The sequence below is a fragment of the Grus americana genome, chromosome 17, assembly GCF_028858705.1.
Source record: "Grus americana isolate bGruAme1 chromosome 17, bGruAme1.mat, whole genome shotgun sequence".
NCBI lineage: Eukaryota > Metazoa > Chordata > Aves > Gruiformes > Gruidae > Grus > Grus americana.
Window position 1 is genome coordinate 12417646 of NC_072868.1, and position 17581 is coordinate 12435226.

At 43.6% G+C, this 17581-nt stretch overlaps 1 protein-coding gene across 1 annotated transcript in view; it reads right to left on the reverse strand.

The window, feature by feature from the left end:
• CDH4 (cadherin 4) overlaps positions 1-17581 on the reverse strand; it is a 457956-nt gene that overhangs the window by 44290 nt on the left and 396085 nt on the right. The window contains exon 8 of the mRNA XM_054845867.1: positions 309-446. Coding sequence (XP_054701842.1) covers positions 309-446 — 138 coding nt within the window. The remainder of the gene's footprint in view (positions 1-308; positions 447-17581) is intronic.

A 17581-nucleotide genomic window follows, 5' to 3' on the forward strand; every position in this document is an offset into this window, starting at 1 on the left:
AATAACAACTCTGCTATGTCTACAGCCAATTGCTGTGAAACAACTGTATCCTCTTTGGTGCCATCAGACATAGTCTGTTTGCCACATTATTTCAGCTCCTTTAGACCTCGGTGAAATTGGTCGCCAAATAGTTTTGCTAGTTCATGAATCATTCTTCTTTCCCCTTTTGCTCCCCCCCGCCCCAAGTCTTTGTTCCACGCTTATCCATCAAGTTCCTCCTAAGCTAAAGAGACAACAGATACAAACACCCGTGAATTACAAACACGTTGGGTGCCCATGCATCACGGTGTCGATGTCTGGATACTTACAGTGCTGGTAGTGAATTCGGGGGGGTTGTCATTCACATCTGTCACCGTAATGATCGCCGTTGCCGTGTTTGAGAGACCATAGTTAAGATTTCCTTCCATATCTGTGGCTTGAACAATGACTATATACTGCTGAACTTTCTGGAAGAAAAAAAGAAAAAAAAGGAAAGATAAGAAACAAAAATGTGTCCTGTAAAATGCCTGGGTTTATTTTCTGTATACAAGTGCAATTTTTAAGCAGACTAAGAAGTTAATCAGATTCAAAATGTAGTAAAGAAGACAGAGAAAATTTTCTATCGCATTTTTGAAGGGATTTTTGCACAGATTGGTGGATATCACCTGTTTTATGGGAAAATAAAAATCTTATGGGCAAAAATCCTTGGTCAAAACAGACATTTTTGTTAATTTTTAAGCGTTTTCAGCAACATTAGTTTCTGTCTTCTGAAAACCAGTAAAAATTCTGCTAATGTGTTTTCACTGAAAACATCACTACGAACATTATACCCCCAAAACTGACAGCAACATTGCCTGGCAGCCCTCCAGCGCGCTCTGCTCGCACAGTTTGATGCCCGCAAAGCATTTTGATAGTTAAAATACCTTCCATGTTTCAATCCTTAACACAGCCTTGGTAAATAAGGAGAATTTAAGTCCAATATGAAAAAAAATATTCACTGCAATAAACAAAAGTTCAGCGGAACTAATTTAAATTCCTGAGCTCCCCAAACAACGTGGCTCTCAAAGAAAAAGCTTTACAGACCCAGCCATAAAAATCACACGTTAAAGTTCTTCTAAAAGACTTCTGTATGTCAGCGCAACTGGAAAATAAACCTGAATAAAATAGGAGAGGGCGCCTGATCTTGCACGTGTGTACATCTCCCTGGGATGTTTCTTTACTTGTGAATATCTGCCTGCATTGAGAAAAGCCTCCTAATCTTTAAAACTGGCCTCAACATTAAATTTTCATTTGGATCTGCAGGATTTGCTATCGATGGGTATACACGTCACGCTCAGGGTGCGCCGAGCACTTTGCAGGCGGATATGAAAGCAAAGCTCCTCTCCTGAAACACGGGCAAAGTGATGTGCTGAGAACCAGGGAGGGATCCAGCCAAAATCAGGGCGACTCAGGGCAAAGCTAAACACTGCGCCCTATTCCTTAAGGTTTAGGGTGTAATTACAGACGCGGGCTGGGGCGCAAGGACCAAGCAGCTCCGACGGCACATCGGAGAGCCCGAAGGGTGGGAAAAGCAAATGGAGGCATGATGCTACGCAGGAAAAGCTTTGTGCAAAGCCAAGCGGAGGGACACGCTGGGTTGCTCCTGCTCGCAGAACGCAGCTTAGATACTCGAGGGCCGCTACGTTCGTGTGCCGATGTTACAAGCGTGTGTAAAATTTGAAGTGTCCTTTGAAATTTCCAAGGGCAAGAATTAGGTTTCTCGGCTGCTGCATAAACATTCTTGAAGTGCTGTAACTGGCATAACTCTTGAATTCGTCTGAGTTGCTAGAATAACAGAGATCTGAATTTTAGCTTTATCTTGATTCCAGGACTTTTAATTGACAGATAGTAACCTGCTAAATTGACAAGGTATCACACACAGGGATCCATCAGCACCTTGCAACTGGAATATATTATGGAAATGCACTTTCATTGTCTCTTGCCACCTTGTATAATAAAACATGAGGGAGAAACTATTGCTAGTCCCTTGTTTTTCCTCACGCAAAAAGCATTCCTCCATTTGTAAAGCACTGGGTAATTGTAAGGCTGAAATGTCCTTATTAGCGAATGTAACTTCTATTTCATATTTAGCTTTTCCTTTCTTATTCTCTCTCTTATAGACAACTTGGGAGGCTGACAGAAGTACTCCCTAACAGGCCAAATACTTGCGAGCCAAATTAGGTTTAAATCATAAGAAAGGGCAGAAGATATTTAAAAAAATTAGTGGCAATCAGATTCCACATGAATTAGAAAACCAGGTCGGAGGCCCACATGAGCGACGCCATTTCAATAGTGCATTTAAATGGCAAAGCCACCTCGCACGCTCCTCACTGCGGTGAGACAGAGACACGGAATTCACAGCATTTCCAATTTGACGGCGTGGCTGTCACCCGTTATTGTAAAAACTTCAGTGCTTTGGCAGCGACAGCAGGAAAAAAACCCAAACCAATTAAAAAAAAAAAAAAAAAAAAGAACGTTCCTTCCTTTTCGTCGGCCGAGAGGGTGACGAAGCAGCCTCCATCGGTGGGGCTGCTTTGTTCTTAACGTGGCTCTTCTCCACTTTCCCGTGTTTGCAGCCGCCGGGCGCCCAGGCCACGCTCCCAGGTGTGCCCACCGCAGCGAGCCGGGACTGTCACGGCAGCGTGCCTCCGGCGAGGGCACGGCAAAGGCAGCTCCGGTTCCCCATCAAAAACAATTCAAACTCGTGACACCGTTATGCAAACTTTAATCTGAACTCCGAGAACAAACTGCAGACCTTGGGTAAGGTCACGCTCAGCCTGCATCGCGCTTATTCGCACCGGGACCCAGCCTGCAAACCTCCCGCCGCCTTCGGCTCCTTTCTAGCTTGCCTCATTCACTTCTTAACTGAAGCTTCCCCTGGAAAAATGAATCCTCTCATACCAGAGGGGGCAAGGGACTACAAAGTCTCATTTAAAATTTGTGTTAACTTCACAATTTTACTGCTTATTAAATTATACATACTCCGATGACATACGCCTGTGTGTAATCACGGACCCTGTCTTATTAATCTCAGATTTACAATAAAGTTTTTTTATTTAACAAAGTGCCTTTCAGAGCATCCTAGCACAGTGTTAATAAAACCCTCCACACAAATTCAGAACACTAAATTAAAGAAATTTAAAAGAAAGAGGATATCAATCAGATAATACAAAGTCAAAAATGAAAATGCCCAGAATTTAGTACTGTACAAATGTTCCAGGCACAAAGAGCTGGTGCCTAAGGGTGGCAAGAGGAGAAGGAAGGCAAAGGAGCGCTGCACGTGTGGAGGGTCCGAGCCTAGTGAGAGAATGCCAGGAGTTAATGCAGATCTCCAACAGCTGGAGTGATCGGGTAGGATTGTTACGGGAACAGACACGTTTGAGACGGGTGCTGTACCTCAGGATAGCGGAGGCACGCAGCAATGAGGGACACGGGAGGGGAGCTGCTGCTGGAAGCTCCAGAGGCATCACCACATCACCAAGGCTGCACTGATTTCCATCAGCTGAAGACGTAACTACTGCGTTTAGAGCAAAAGTGCGGTCTGACACGGAGAAGGGCCTCAGCTGGCACGTAAAGTCACATAAAACACAAGAACACGCAAATGGAAGTAGTCTGAGATTCGTCAAACCTTTAGGCACTGGGTTACCATCCACGTCCAGTTCTACCCGAAAGGCTCCCATGTGGGCATACAAGGGCAGTGCTTTCAAGTACCTAGTTTTAGTTTATAACTAATTCAATCTTCAGTGAGATTGGCCCCAGCAGATAACAAATTACTGATTTTTTGTTTTTCTGTAGCTAATCTTTATGCTTTTGTGCATTAAGCTGATTTTATTGAACTAGTCAATCAATTTTAATTTCAACATGTCCTTCCAATTTGTCACAACATCTCCAGGGGCATCTTAGTTTGTTGTCCTAATATTATTATTATTGTTACGACTATGTTAAAAAAAAAAAGAAAAGAAAAAAAAAAGAAAAAAAAGGCAGCCGCATGCCCCCAAGCGCAAGAGACATTTTCTTGATGGCATTTTGATCACACAGAGTAATTCTCATCCTCTCTTCCTCTGCAAAAATGACATTTTAAATAGCACAGGGCAGAAACTACAGCACAGAGGTAACAAAATTGTCCTAACCCAGAGAAATGAAAGAGTTACTATATGTTTGCTCTGATGGTGATGCTGTGGAACTAAAGAAATGAGCCTCTGCCCTGAGGGGGTCTAGACTAAAAACCCAGCCTCAGTGAAGTTCCTGGGAGGTCCAGTGGCCAGTATTTTTAATAAATCTAACAAATCTTCACACTAGAGGAAAGTAAATGTGCTGCTTCTACTTAAGCCAAGGGAAAAAAAAAACCCCTCATCTTGATAACTGTAGAGCTTTTAGTCTGACCTAAAAACTAAGAAGGGCTTTTGAAGGAAAAAATTATGAAGGAAAGAATAATTAAAGGAACTGTGGCAGATCTAATCTGTCTGCTCTTCTGTCAATCATCTGATACAGTGCCACAAAGAAATACATCAGCTAAATTCCAGAAGATGGGAATTAGTTGAAGAAATTGGTTAAGCTGGTTAATGGGAAGGTGATCAAGGGCTTGGCTAAGAAGATAGCAGTGCCTTGTACAAAAAGAAGTAACGGCTTGAAAGAAGGGTTACCTGAGATTTAAACAACAGAAACAAGATGCAATTTAATAGTACAAAATACAAGATAACGCAGCAAGGTACAAATAAAACTTTTCTGGAAGCTGGTTTACTGGACACGAGCAAGGAGGACTGGCACCACGTCCCACTGGCTCCGTGCCGCTGAGCGAGACACAAACGCCGTCGGCAAACGCCATCGTGTGCGGTATTAGCATTGCAGATACAGCGATATTAACTCCTGGTGCCAAGCACCGAGGGCTCATCGGGATGCTGTGCACAATCCAGGTCCCTTGTATTCACTGCTCAGCAACCCGGATCCGACCAGGTGCCGGCGGTGAAGAGCCCATCACCCGAGAAGAGCCTAGAAGAGCTTGGCTTGTTTAGTCTAGCAAAATGCGGGCTGACAGCAGATATGATTGCTGTCTATAAATACATCAGGAGGATAAACACTAGGAAGGCAAATGAGCAATTTAAACTAAAGGACAAAGTTGACACAAGAACAAATGGGTATAAACTGGCCATGAATAAATTTAGGCTGGAAATTAGTAGGTCCTTCACTGCTAAAGGAGTGAGATGCCGGAGCGATCTAATGCAGGGTCCAGGGAACAAAAAGGTTCAAAAGAATGTATTACATTAGGGGTAAAATCCTTTTGGTCTAGGTAGAAATTATGACAGATTGCGCTAAAGCAGAAGCCAGATCTCTCAGCATTCTCTGTATACACACAACTTTTTAGGAAGAAAAAGAATAAAATCTCTTTCAGTCCAAATACCACAATATGTTTGTGCGAAAATGGTTTAAGACTTAACACCGATCGATATCACTGAAGCAGCCCGTTCCATCGGCGCACACACAAAGGAATAGGTGCCCCAAACAAAATTACAGTTATTGCAAGTGGCTCTCCCCATCAAGATACAGGCTGGCACGAAAGACACTGTCTCAAATCCCTGATCAAGCTGAGCACAGTCTTGCTGAGAGGTTATAAATAAAACTAAATCACATTCAGAGAGAGTGTCTAAAAGAACAAAGTATTTTAAAATGAAATCCTAGTAATGAAGTGCTATCTGTGATCCCAATTTTCAACTGTGCATGCACAGTATTTTTAGGAATGTGGCCATTCCTGGTTTACACATGCAATTATTATAAATCACACACAAGCTGGGTAACTGTGTATGCCAAAGTCCAGAAATGCGGTAATTATGTGATTAAATTAATCTGCATTATGGACAAAGGGTTTGCAAAATTAGGACCTACATTTTCAAATCTCTGTACAAATATTGTCCAATTAATTACCACTTCCTGAGAAATGTATGACTAGCTAATTTTAGCATCATGTCTGGTAAAGCAAATAAGGTTACCAGGATGTGGCTGTAGGATGTACTGAGCAGGAATCTATTGGCGAAGGAGCTAGAAAATCTAAATCCTATTCCATTGCTACCCTCACATCTTCTTTATATTTCTGTGTTTTTTCCATCTCCCCTTACTTTTGCAATACCAATGAGAAGAATATGGTATGTTCCTCTGTTTTTTCTAAATCATTTCTTTATGTGCTAGTGATGTTGACTTTTTTTGGTGTAAGATAGCTGACGGTGAACACACTAGTAATAAATATTGTACCAGAGCCAGGAAAGCCAATTTGAAAACAAATAAACAAACTCTCCCTCAAAACATCCCCTTGACTCTAGCAGAAATACTTTTTCCAAAAACATCTAACTAGCCATCATTTAAACAAAGCTCACAGGCAGACCCTTTAAAGCATTTATCCCTTAATACTCCCTACTTTGCCACAACTAAATAGGAACACAGATTTTCAGGAGAAAACACAGATTTTCGGGAGAAAACCGTATTCTGGGAGCTCAGTGAAGGAGGCAGCTTTCACAGAGCACCCGACACCTTTCACAGTTCCCCCCGAGACGGCGGCGGTGAGGAACGAGCTTCGCCTGTGCGCCAGAGTCGAGTAGAGTCTTTGATATGGGTTGACCTTTTCATTTCTTACGTATAGCGCAGCATCACGTCATGCATGCAGCACCCTCGACAGACATCAAACCCTGGGCCTGTGAATCTTAATGCACAAGCTGCTGCCCGAGTTAAAAAGATGCAGTTTTGGTCCATCTCAACCTTGCTATGCTGGACCAGCTCCTATCAGAGGCATTTCACACTTGCTAGCACGAGGGTATAACAAGGGAGGGGACCCCATTTTTAACGTTAACTGGGCTCCATGGTGCTGCACAACCACGAACAGTGAAGCAGACAGGTTTATTTTCTCCTTTTGGCTGGGGTTACACTGGCTTTTCTTCCAGCACGGCACGGTGTTCCCCATCCGCAAGCATCCGGGCATATTTGATTTTATGAGCCACCTGCGATCGCAGAGCTCTGGAGCAGGAGCAGCGCCTTGATCTACCTGTACCTAGCAATGCGCAGTTTGCTCTCCTGGAAACAGTGGTGCGGTGGTGCGTTAATTAAGCTGGCTTTCTTCCTTAACAAAGGTGTCGATGTGAAACATCCTGGCCCGTGACATGCGGGTCAGACCCCATAACTCCCGCTACCATCTGACCAAACCTGCCTGTGATCCAGATACCGATAAACACCTTCAGCTCAGGAAAAGCCTCAGTCCCACCACCCGCAGCTCTCTGAATCGCGCTTTGCAGCATGCTCCCACCTCTCCCGTGCCGCTGCACGTCAGCCTGGTGGCATTGCACAGAGAGCGGGAGGGTGGGAAACCAGAGCAAACGCCCAGGGGAGATTTTCCTCTGCCATGGCACCCCGGTGCCAAGGGCCGGCCCAGCTCACACCCCGCTCCACTCCCACGCACGCCATACTTAGCCGGAGCGTACGGAGGAGGCAGGGAGAGGATGACTTCTCGTGCTAACTCTTCGCACGGTGGAGGATTTCTGCCCGCAGCACTGAACGCGGGTGACTCAGAAAGGAGGAAACTATTTACTCAGGAGCTGTTCTGAGGAGCAGTCCCAGAGTTTGCTCTGACTCACCAGCCGAAGCGCCGGCGGTTTTCACCCACAGCACCAGGCTCAAAGAGCCGTTCCACACACCCTCAGACACCGGCCTAACACACGCCAAATTCTTCTGAGACAAACAAAGATCCAGAGGCCACAAGCCAACCTCAGGATTTCCCTCTGGCACTGCAACTATATTGACAATCAGCCTCTAACAGCTTCCACCTGGCAGCCTGATTAACAACCCGCAATTAAACTTTTCTTTAACACTTTCCCTCTCAGCACCTGAGACCTGTAACCCCTGGGATCTCACACCTCACGCTACTCATCTTTTTCTCTCTTAAGCTACTGCACTTTAAGATAGTACTTTAATGTGTTACAATTTACACATTTTAACCCATTCAGAACCAGCAGACGTGCGATCAATTCTTCCAGCCTCTCCCAGGGTGGGCGCCGAGTCTCCCCCGTGGGTGTAAATGGGACCTGCTCCAGCTCAGCAGCTATTTTCTCTTTTGTGTGGCAGCTTCTGAAAGCAAAACAGCTTCTGGTGGTGGGTACAACGCCCAGCAATAGCTAACGGAGCTTTTCTATGAAAGCACGAGGAAGTGCTTTAAAAGTGACCTGGAAGAAAGGGAATATGATCTTTTTATCACATAGAGGTTATAAAATCAAAGAACGCTGGAAAGCCTTTCAGGAGTCTACTCTGTTTGGCCTCTTAGTAGTGTGAGACCAAATAGTTCAGTGGCTGTTGCCCCCGGCTGCCTTTTTCTTGTGTTATTCAGACAGTTAAAGTGGTGAAAGTGGAAACCTTTCCAAAGGAGACGCTAGGTACAGAGAAGACCCTCACAGCCGTACCGAAAGCCTTCTAGCATCCTGGCTGTTTCTCCCCGTAGCCTCCGGGACAGAAGATACGTGAACCAAACTGAATTGCTCATCCACCTAATTTCATTGTGAGAGCCAGGATTCTGCTGAACAGCCAGCTCCGGGAGCGGTGTTATTGACTGAGAATCTCATCTCCGAAAGCGATCTCCTAGTTGTCAGGGATACAAAGGGAAGCTTAGAAATATAAACTCCAAACACTAAAAAGCCCCGAAACAAAACCAGAGAAAAGAACCCCAGCAAATAACTGAAAATGGGAACAGTCTGGAGATCCTGGTGGATCATTGTCACGGTGTTCTTAATGCCTGGTGCCAGCAACACTCTGCACAGGGAGGGCTGTCTTAAACAGGAACAGAGATGCTTTTGCATGTGATATGCTGCAACCACATTCATCTGAGATATATATATGTATTTCTGAGTGAGTTTTATTCCTGAGGGATCAGCCACTGAGCCTGGGCTATCAAGGTTTTTGAAAAAAAAAACACCCAAGCTGAAACCCCACTGCGGTGGAACACGTGAGGAATATCAATGCAGCAGCAACTTCTGCCCAAGGAAAGGGACCTACTGGAAAATACATCCACAGAACAGTCAACCGACCACAACGCACCTTGCAGAGGGTTTGCCACACTGTGACCCCAGCTGGCCACCACTTACGGAAACAGCATGTTTTGAAGTATGCTGCATACAAGGTTAATAGCCAAGTAGGGTCCGTTTAACCTGATACTTGTTCTAGACTTCGAGTTGCAAAGGATGGGGATTAGAGGTCACAACATTTTTTATCTGATATTTGAGCACAGACATTTGTCAAAACTTGAATGTAGTTGCTTGAAAAACTTGTAAGCCCAAAGAATTTTTTTTGTATCTGAAACAGTGCTTTAAAATTGTCCTCATTCTTTAAAGTTCACCCAAAATGTAAATAATACCTCTATATTTAAGACAGTGACAGCATTTTCCAGTTTTGGGAAGTTTCATAACATAAACATAACATTTCTTCGGATTTTTTTTTTTTCTTCTTTTGACTGAGCCTTGGCAAATAAACTACCAAGCCTGGAGCAAACAGAAAATAAGGACTGGGCTGTTTTCAGAAGATAAGTATGAAAAGACCGCCACCACCAAAAAGAGGCCAGTGTTCTGTAGCATTTCTTTTCTAGTCTTACAATGTCTTACGTACTGATGCTGCCACTGAGGGACCTAATACATTTCTATGCCTCAAGAAGTCCCATAAAGGCACCTGGGTTGTGCGCAGTCTATTGAAGCCATTCAGGCATTATGGACTGACTTTAAAATTATTACCAGAATTATTATCAAAATTATTATCGGAAACTCCATTGTAACAGTATCTCTGTCCTTGGGTAGTATCGACTTTCCTGTTTAGAAAGACTGTCTGTTAATGAGCTTCTCATACGGTTCTCTCATTTAACGCCAAAATTAGAATCACGGAATCATGAGAAGCGGGTTACATCTCACTCTTCTGTGATCCAAACTACAGATCAGACATAAGTCCACAAGGAAGCAGGAGAGGAATAAGGAAAATGAATTACCTGCCTCTGATCGTCACCATTGATAGTCATGCAAGGGGGTGGCGGTGAGCTGGTATGAGCTACAAATAAATTCAATAAAAAAAAAGACATATGACGAATATCTTGGATAATGTATTTTGATTCTGACTACAGCCACTGAATCAGTGCCAAAACAGAGTAGGGTTGTGATTAAGCCTGCAGGCTGCAGCTTGGAAGACCTGGATTTCTTTTGCATTTTCCCAAACACTCCCCAAGTGACCTTTAGTAGGTCATTTAATTTTTCCGTGCCTCAAAGAAATTGAAAATAATACTTCAAAATGAAATGAAAACATTTTCTTATCTCACGGTGATATCGTGAGAATAAAAATCCATTAGTTTGCTGAAGCGCTCAGCCACTCCGCTGAGGAGGGCTGCAGAAGTACCCACCTCCAGCACCCTTCCCTCTGGTGCCAACCGCACTGGGTACCGGCGTACAAGTTGGCATCCTTCTGCATCTTGGCAGAAACGAGAAGTAGCTCAGATCCAGCAGACACTGCGTTCAATTCCCGTCAATATTTTGCAGGCTTTATGCCCCAGAGATGCCAGGTCATCTCGCAAAGCACTTAAAAGGAGACCTGAGGAATAAGCCTTCTAACTTTTGGCTGAGGCAATTTTTGTAAAACTATGAAATTACATTTGACTGTTCTTGGACAGGAAGAGACGAGTGATAGTTCAACGTCTAGGTGGTCAGACAGCAATCGTCGCTGCTGAGAGGTGCCCTTCGGTAAATATGCCAGCATTAAATTGATGCTGCTTCCAGGTTGTGTCTGCCACTTTCTGACAAAAGGAGTGAGTGTTGAGAGACAGAAAAAACCCAAAAACCCCAGGCAGACCAAGGGAAGGGAAAGTAAACAACAATCTGAGAAATGCTTTTGAAAATAAAAAATGACCTTCTTTGGACTTGTGCAAACCAAATTCTTCCTGTAGTGTGTAACTTCTTGGTGACTACCCAAAGGCAAGGCTCTGGGAAAAAAAAAAAAAAATCCTAGTTATGTCCACTGCACTCTTATAATCCACAAAACCTTTGCTGTCAAATGCTGCCAGAGCAATTTAATAAACAGGGAGAATGCCTTAATGTATTCTGAAACCTGAAAACCACCCATCATTAGCCCCACATGCTGTTTTCCTACTTTCTCTGCTTTAAGCCATTTAGCTGCTACAGCTGTTTTTCTTCTAAGTCTGACTTCTGTTTTTATCAGCCTGATTTGTTTTCTGGTATATCTCGCTTGATTAAAAAGAGGAAGAAAAACCTTTCACAATTCAGGTAAAACTGCCGCCTTCTTTAAGCTCTGTCGGGCTGGAAGCTTGAAAAAGATCATCAAGAAGATCAGTGTAGGTGAATAAATATTCATAATATTGCTCATAATTTAGACTTGATCTCATTTTTGCAGATAGGCTTGAAATTCCACACTCGTGACACCGCTGCTATAGTCAGACCTTTTTATTCTTAGGAGCATGAGCTTTTCTAAATCCTATCAACACAGCAAGTAAAAAAAAAAAAATCAATGCAATATATTCAACATAATATATTCAAACCACTTCATCTAAGCCTATATGTATACAAATGGTGTGTACAACACAAGGATCCTGCATTTTAAAATTAATGGCAGTAAGGAGCACAACACAAGTCTTGGGAATCTGTACTGTGTTGGCTCCCTATGGTCTGGATAAAATAAACTAATTTGGTGTCATTTGTTATCCATTGCTGAGAATTATTTTAAGAAAATAGCTTGACTAAGTCCTTGCTAGCTGCCTATCATACATGCCTTCACCATTATGAATTGAAGGGAACATCCAAACAGTGAAGGAAGAGGTTATAGTTGGAAAAGCAGCTGATCTAATTAAATTTGGCAGAAAGAAAGGTTAGTGGAAAACAGTCAAATAACTGAGAAGAGATTAATGCGAGATGCTCCCTATTGTATTTCCCTTAAGAGCTGTTTTACCCAGTATGGGTAGGGTCATGTTGTGTCGATTTGCTGCGAGAGAACGTGATTGACAGAATTACTGGAAAAGAAACTCGGTTTGGTTGCGAAGTCGGAAATACCAATGGGGGCTTCTGTCAAAACCAGCTCTGCCTGCAAATGGCTTCGTTTCCCTGGCTCTTAAGAGGGCTATGCTCTTCAGGTGCTGTAGACAAATACCTCAGACATGATCAACTGGGCAGGTTAAGTCAGTGTAGACTCAGCTGGAAGATCTCCCGTTTAAAAGCCATCACGGGTACTACGCCTTGTACGAGCACTGATGTCTACTGGATCAGTGCTGGGGCTTGAGCAACACGGGACATACAGCAGAAAGCCCTGCCTGCCGCCTCCGTTGACAACTCCTCCTCTGCAAACTGTGACCCCCCAAAGCCATGGGAGTTTGCCCAAGCTGTTACAGCAGCAACTGGAGAGTCGCTTTGCACGGCACCGACCCAGCCCCTGCTCTGACTGCCGCGGGGGTGAGACCTGAGCTAACCTGCCAGCTTTGCTGATTATGGAAAAGTCAATTTTTATGTGAAAACAGGTGCAAAGGAAAAGATTTTCAATGCTATGGGAAAAGAACCCAAAAGCTTATCCTGTGAGTGACGGATTTGGAGCTGGCTGGAAATTCTGACCCACGACACGAAACAAAGACATTTGAACAACGACGAGATTTGATCTTGTTCATTTTGTCTATGTTAATAACGGCAAAGGTGAAATACACAAGAAATAAAAAATATGCAGCTGATTCAACACTTGATTGTTGTACCATGTGTTGGTGTAGAAGAAGGAAGGACATAATTCAGACCGAATCTGATGGAAAAAACCACGCAAGTCCAGAGCAAAATTTGGTAATAAAGGTTGCGATAACTTACCAATGCAACACAGCTACAACCTGGTACAAATCACTGACTGAACAAGATCTAGGATTAATGGAGGATAAAATGCTACACTTTTCGGAACGAGGCATCTCAGCTGTTTTTTAGAAGCTAATGATTCTAATGTTGATATGTAGATGTATTAGACAAATAGAAAAGAAAGATTTTTTTATTAAACATTGTATTAATGGATTTGAGTGAAGTCATGAATGGATTATTATGTGTACTCTTACAAAAGAAAGGCCACCAAAATAAAGAAATTTTCACAGAGAGCAGACTTAATAGCGCAGAGCTTCCCGTGGAGCTTGCTGATGTTCTCAGCTCTTGCTGCTCTGTGGGGTACAACATTTGGGGAATGAGAAACAGAGCAATCCCAGGAAAATATTGATGGCTGTATTGAGCAATCATAGGTTTGCAATAGAAAGTGGCTGCAGGGCATTTGGGCAAACTTTGTTTTGGTGATGATGTCTGCATCTTTTGGGTTCAACTGTACCCAAAGTCTCAGCAGAGAAACACCACAGCGACCCAACCTCTGGTGACCCAGATGCTTTGTGGACACCTTCTGAAGGATGCGATGCCAGTTCGACGGGCGTCCGGCTTCAGTGGGACTTCACCACCCTCTGGGTATGTGTTTCTGCTTCAGGGAGTGACGACCTGTACAACACAATATACTGCCTGCTCAGAAGGTTTCAGACAAGAGATAAAACTGGGGAAGTGAGGAACAGGAACGAACGTCTTCATGATAAACTGAAAAACTGCTGATAAACTAAATGACTGAGAAGTCGGGCTGGCAGAGTGCCACTGCGAGAATTCGCTGTGATGAGCAGGGACGTTTTCCCTCCCATATTGGGCCTGTCAGCCTTAATCAGATCTCCGTTAGCAGAGTCACTGTACGTCCAGGTGAGACTACAAAGAGAGCAGTCATCATCCAGGAAACACGCTGCTCAATGTCAATGTATGGCCAGAATAGTTTTTTAGAAAGTACTCCAGAAGAAGTGTGTTGATACACAATGTGTGAAATTTAAAGGCTGTGTATATTAATTTGAAAGAGGAGGGAGCAGACCAAGAAGGATTTTCGATAATCCTAGAATGTCCCAGCTGTACAGGGAGACCTTTGGCGGGGTAACTCGGGCCCTTTCTTGTGACCGTACGTAAAATGAGGACGGAACAGTAGCCGCAAGCCATTTCAATAATTGGAAGGCAGAATTTAATTTTCTCAGATCAGGGCCTTAATCAAGAAGCATTTAATTTCTATGCTTTTTGTCATCTACGGGATGCACGGGATCTTTGCAAGTGTCAAAGGCCTTTAAGGGCCAGGAGCAGGTTCCATCTTCGCAGGGGAAATTTTATAAAGGAGCCAGCACCGTAGAGACCCACTTGATGACCTTCCAGGTTCCTGTAATATGGAATTAACTTCCCATTGCTACAAGGTATGAAAGAGGAACTTCCCAACCATCTTTATGTGATGAAATATAATTCTTGCAGTTATAAAATTGGAGGAATGTAGCAGTTTCTTGGCTATTAGCTGCAAGAGGGAGTTTCAGCATTTCAGTTCTAATTCTGGCTACATTTCCTCTTAAAAAACATTTATGTTATGGAAGTGCTGAATTTCATCTGAGAAGCAAAATGATCCTGAATTTAGTAGCCTACAGTATAAAAAACCTCAAAAGCAACAGACTGAAATGAAAAATCACAAAGCATAATTCTGCCAAGATAATTAATCCTTGTTAACCCATGACCTGATCATATATGATGCTGCTCTGATGAGCTTACTGAAATGCTATAAATAATGCTGGCATATTTTATTTTCTTTGTAGGCATAAATATTGACAAATTCATACTCATTAAACTTCTGTGAGTTGGGAATTATCCCCATTTCTCAAATGGGGAACAGGCAGAGGAATTAAGGCTATTTTTGCAGAGGCATTCATCAGTTTGGGGAGTCCAGCTTGAGAGGCTGAATACAATTTTAAGGCTTCTTTATGCACGTAAGTAAAACTAGATTGATTGAAAAGAAACTTTTTGCCACTCTAACTAGATTGACTGTAAGTTTTGGGCACCAATTCATCGTTTTATACTCAGTAACATAACTAGCCCAGCAAAACGTAACTGCAGACTAAGGATATAGATACGTAAGAAAATCATTCTGGGGTATGGATTTAGAGTGCCCTAGCCCCTCCACAGGACCCGTTTCCACGCTGCCCTTTACCTGCAGTGAGTGGGGTACCTTACCCCACCCCAGGCTGCCGCGCGCTAGCTGTAGTTTGTTCAGGCTATACGCTAGTCGCGAACGACAGTCCTTATTCTAGTACGGATGCCTTCTGACAATTGGAAAGGAAAGGGTATATTGTGGAATGGAGAATTCCTCAAAACAAAGTATTTTTGTTTTGGTCATGATGTTGAATTCAAATGAAATCCTCTCAGCTGTCTGTGGCCCCTTGCTCTATAATCTCAGGTCTCTGCACGACACAAGGGGAACATCCCCAAAAACGCACCGGTATTTTCTTCAGAATCCAATTTAACATCTTACCCCTGTAGCAGATTTAGAAGGGGCTGATGAGATTCTAAGTTCAATGCTCTCCTAAATACTGGTGATACTTGCACCTTTGGAATGGAAAATAAGTATTTCTCCTACTCCTACAGCAGTATATAATGTTAAACTTCCATAGAGCTCCTCACCTCAGGTTCTGGAGGTGGTGTACGAACTTACACTAAGTAAACGTTATACGTGCGCTGCTTTATTTCCTCCACTTCTCAGACAAAACTGTGCTGTGAAAGTAGAAGGTCTGGAAGCTGATGTGCTTCACTGCAAGCAAGAAGCAAGGCTGTAAAACCGGGCTGCATGTGGACCTGGTGGGATCACCCTCTTCAGGCGGGACGTGAAGGGATTTAGGACTCTGGCCCTTGGTTTCTCCTAAGAAGCAGCTGACGGCTGTGATAAGTATGTGTCAAGATTTTTGTGAGATGGATTAACTCCCTGTGGGGAATAAGGTGAGATCATGAAATGTATTTAATTTTATCATAAGTTGCACTCGCATTCGTGTCCCAGAGGTGAAAAGGTTTTATCTCACCCCACTAACTGCCGTGTTTACCTCGTTCTCGGTTAATGGGAGCTGTATGGATTTTTTATTTCTCTTTTCTCATAGCAAATGTCAGAACAGTCCAGGTTTAGAAACGTATTATCTGACAGCAGAAACAAAGTGCTAACTCAAACCAGCTGTAACAGGTCCTTACTTTGAGTCTTTAGGGTCTCTAACTGAACCATTAGCCCACGGAGTCATTGATTTAGAGGACAGACCTTGCCCCACATAAAGGCAGCCCTGTCACTTTGAAGGGGTAGAAGTGGAAAACACGACGCACATCACAGAGATCCCATTTTCACTGCTCCTTTTGAAACACCGCCGGCACCTTCCTCCAGTCTGACCGCTGGAAGGTGCACATCCGAGGGAGGGGGAATTATCCAGGTATTACTGCAATGCCTGCGGAGAGACGGCGTGCGCCCGAGCCAGGGTCTGGCATGCTGTGAGCAGGCTGGAGCGAGCACGAAGGGGGTGACAGAGGATGCAGGAGCATCTCCTCAGGCAGTTTTCTCGTTTGCTTTATTGCATACATAAAACAGAGCCCGCTGTCCTCAGCTGCGTGGGGCCCAGGCTCGGCACAGCAGATAAACAGGGAATACCTGCTGTAAGAAATCTTCCTCTCTCTCCTGGAAAGCCGGGGTGGCTAAACGGGCCCCCGGCTACGCTCCAGAGGCATGCGGCAGGTGCACAGTCAGGGTTTTACGGCTTTGCTTCTGGAGCGGCAGGCGGGGTTTGGGAGGGTCTGTGCATTTGCCTGATGTTATTTTTCAGATTATTTTTCAAGTGGAAGGGGACGTTCAACCCCACGCGCCCGACGCTGCTCCCTGGGGCTGTGTGTACGACATGTGGCAGAACTGGACCTCGGTATTTTTATAAAAGGGAAAAAAGCAAACAAACAAAATCAACAGATGGAAATCCTCAGATGGAAGGGGACATACTGGTTATTTATTTAAAGAGCTGCTAAGGTCTAATGGAAATTTTCAAGAAGCATTCCATTTAGAACTAGCAGAGGTTTATTTAGCCCATATTTTCTGTTTGTTTTCAATCATTTTTCAAAGCAAAGAACATTTGCTACCAGTGCTCATTCCTAGCATCTTCAATTGTGTATTCCCCAGCATTACCCTGGTTGCTACGGAGACAACTGAGATGCCACAAGCAAGAGCAAAGCTCTTCTGGTGCAGAAGCTGTGCACCAAGGAGAGAAATACCCCTCAGAAACATGAGATCTTCCAGCCCTTCTACACAGGCGTGGAAAATGGGTGAGATCTAGAGGACACATAATTTGCTGGACCCCGTGTCTAAACAAAGTGTTTCCCCAGAGTTGCTCCCCTGTCGCCTGCTGCTTTTCCAGCAACACAAAAGCCATGAACCATACTACTCTAGACTTGATGCCAAAGAACATTTTCTACCTGGATTTGAATAATGTGAATATATTAATTAAAGTTGATAATGGCTGATAATGATTTCCATCAGCAGTAGAATGATGCTATATTTATCATTATCTATGAGATTCTCATACCTAACTGTAATTTATACAGAGAAGACTTGAAGTAACGTGACTTGCCATCTTAACAACTTTTTGGATAACACCTTTAAAGTCACAGAACATTGTTTTCTCAGACAACGGAGT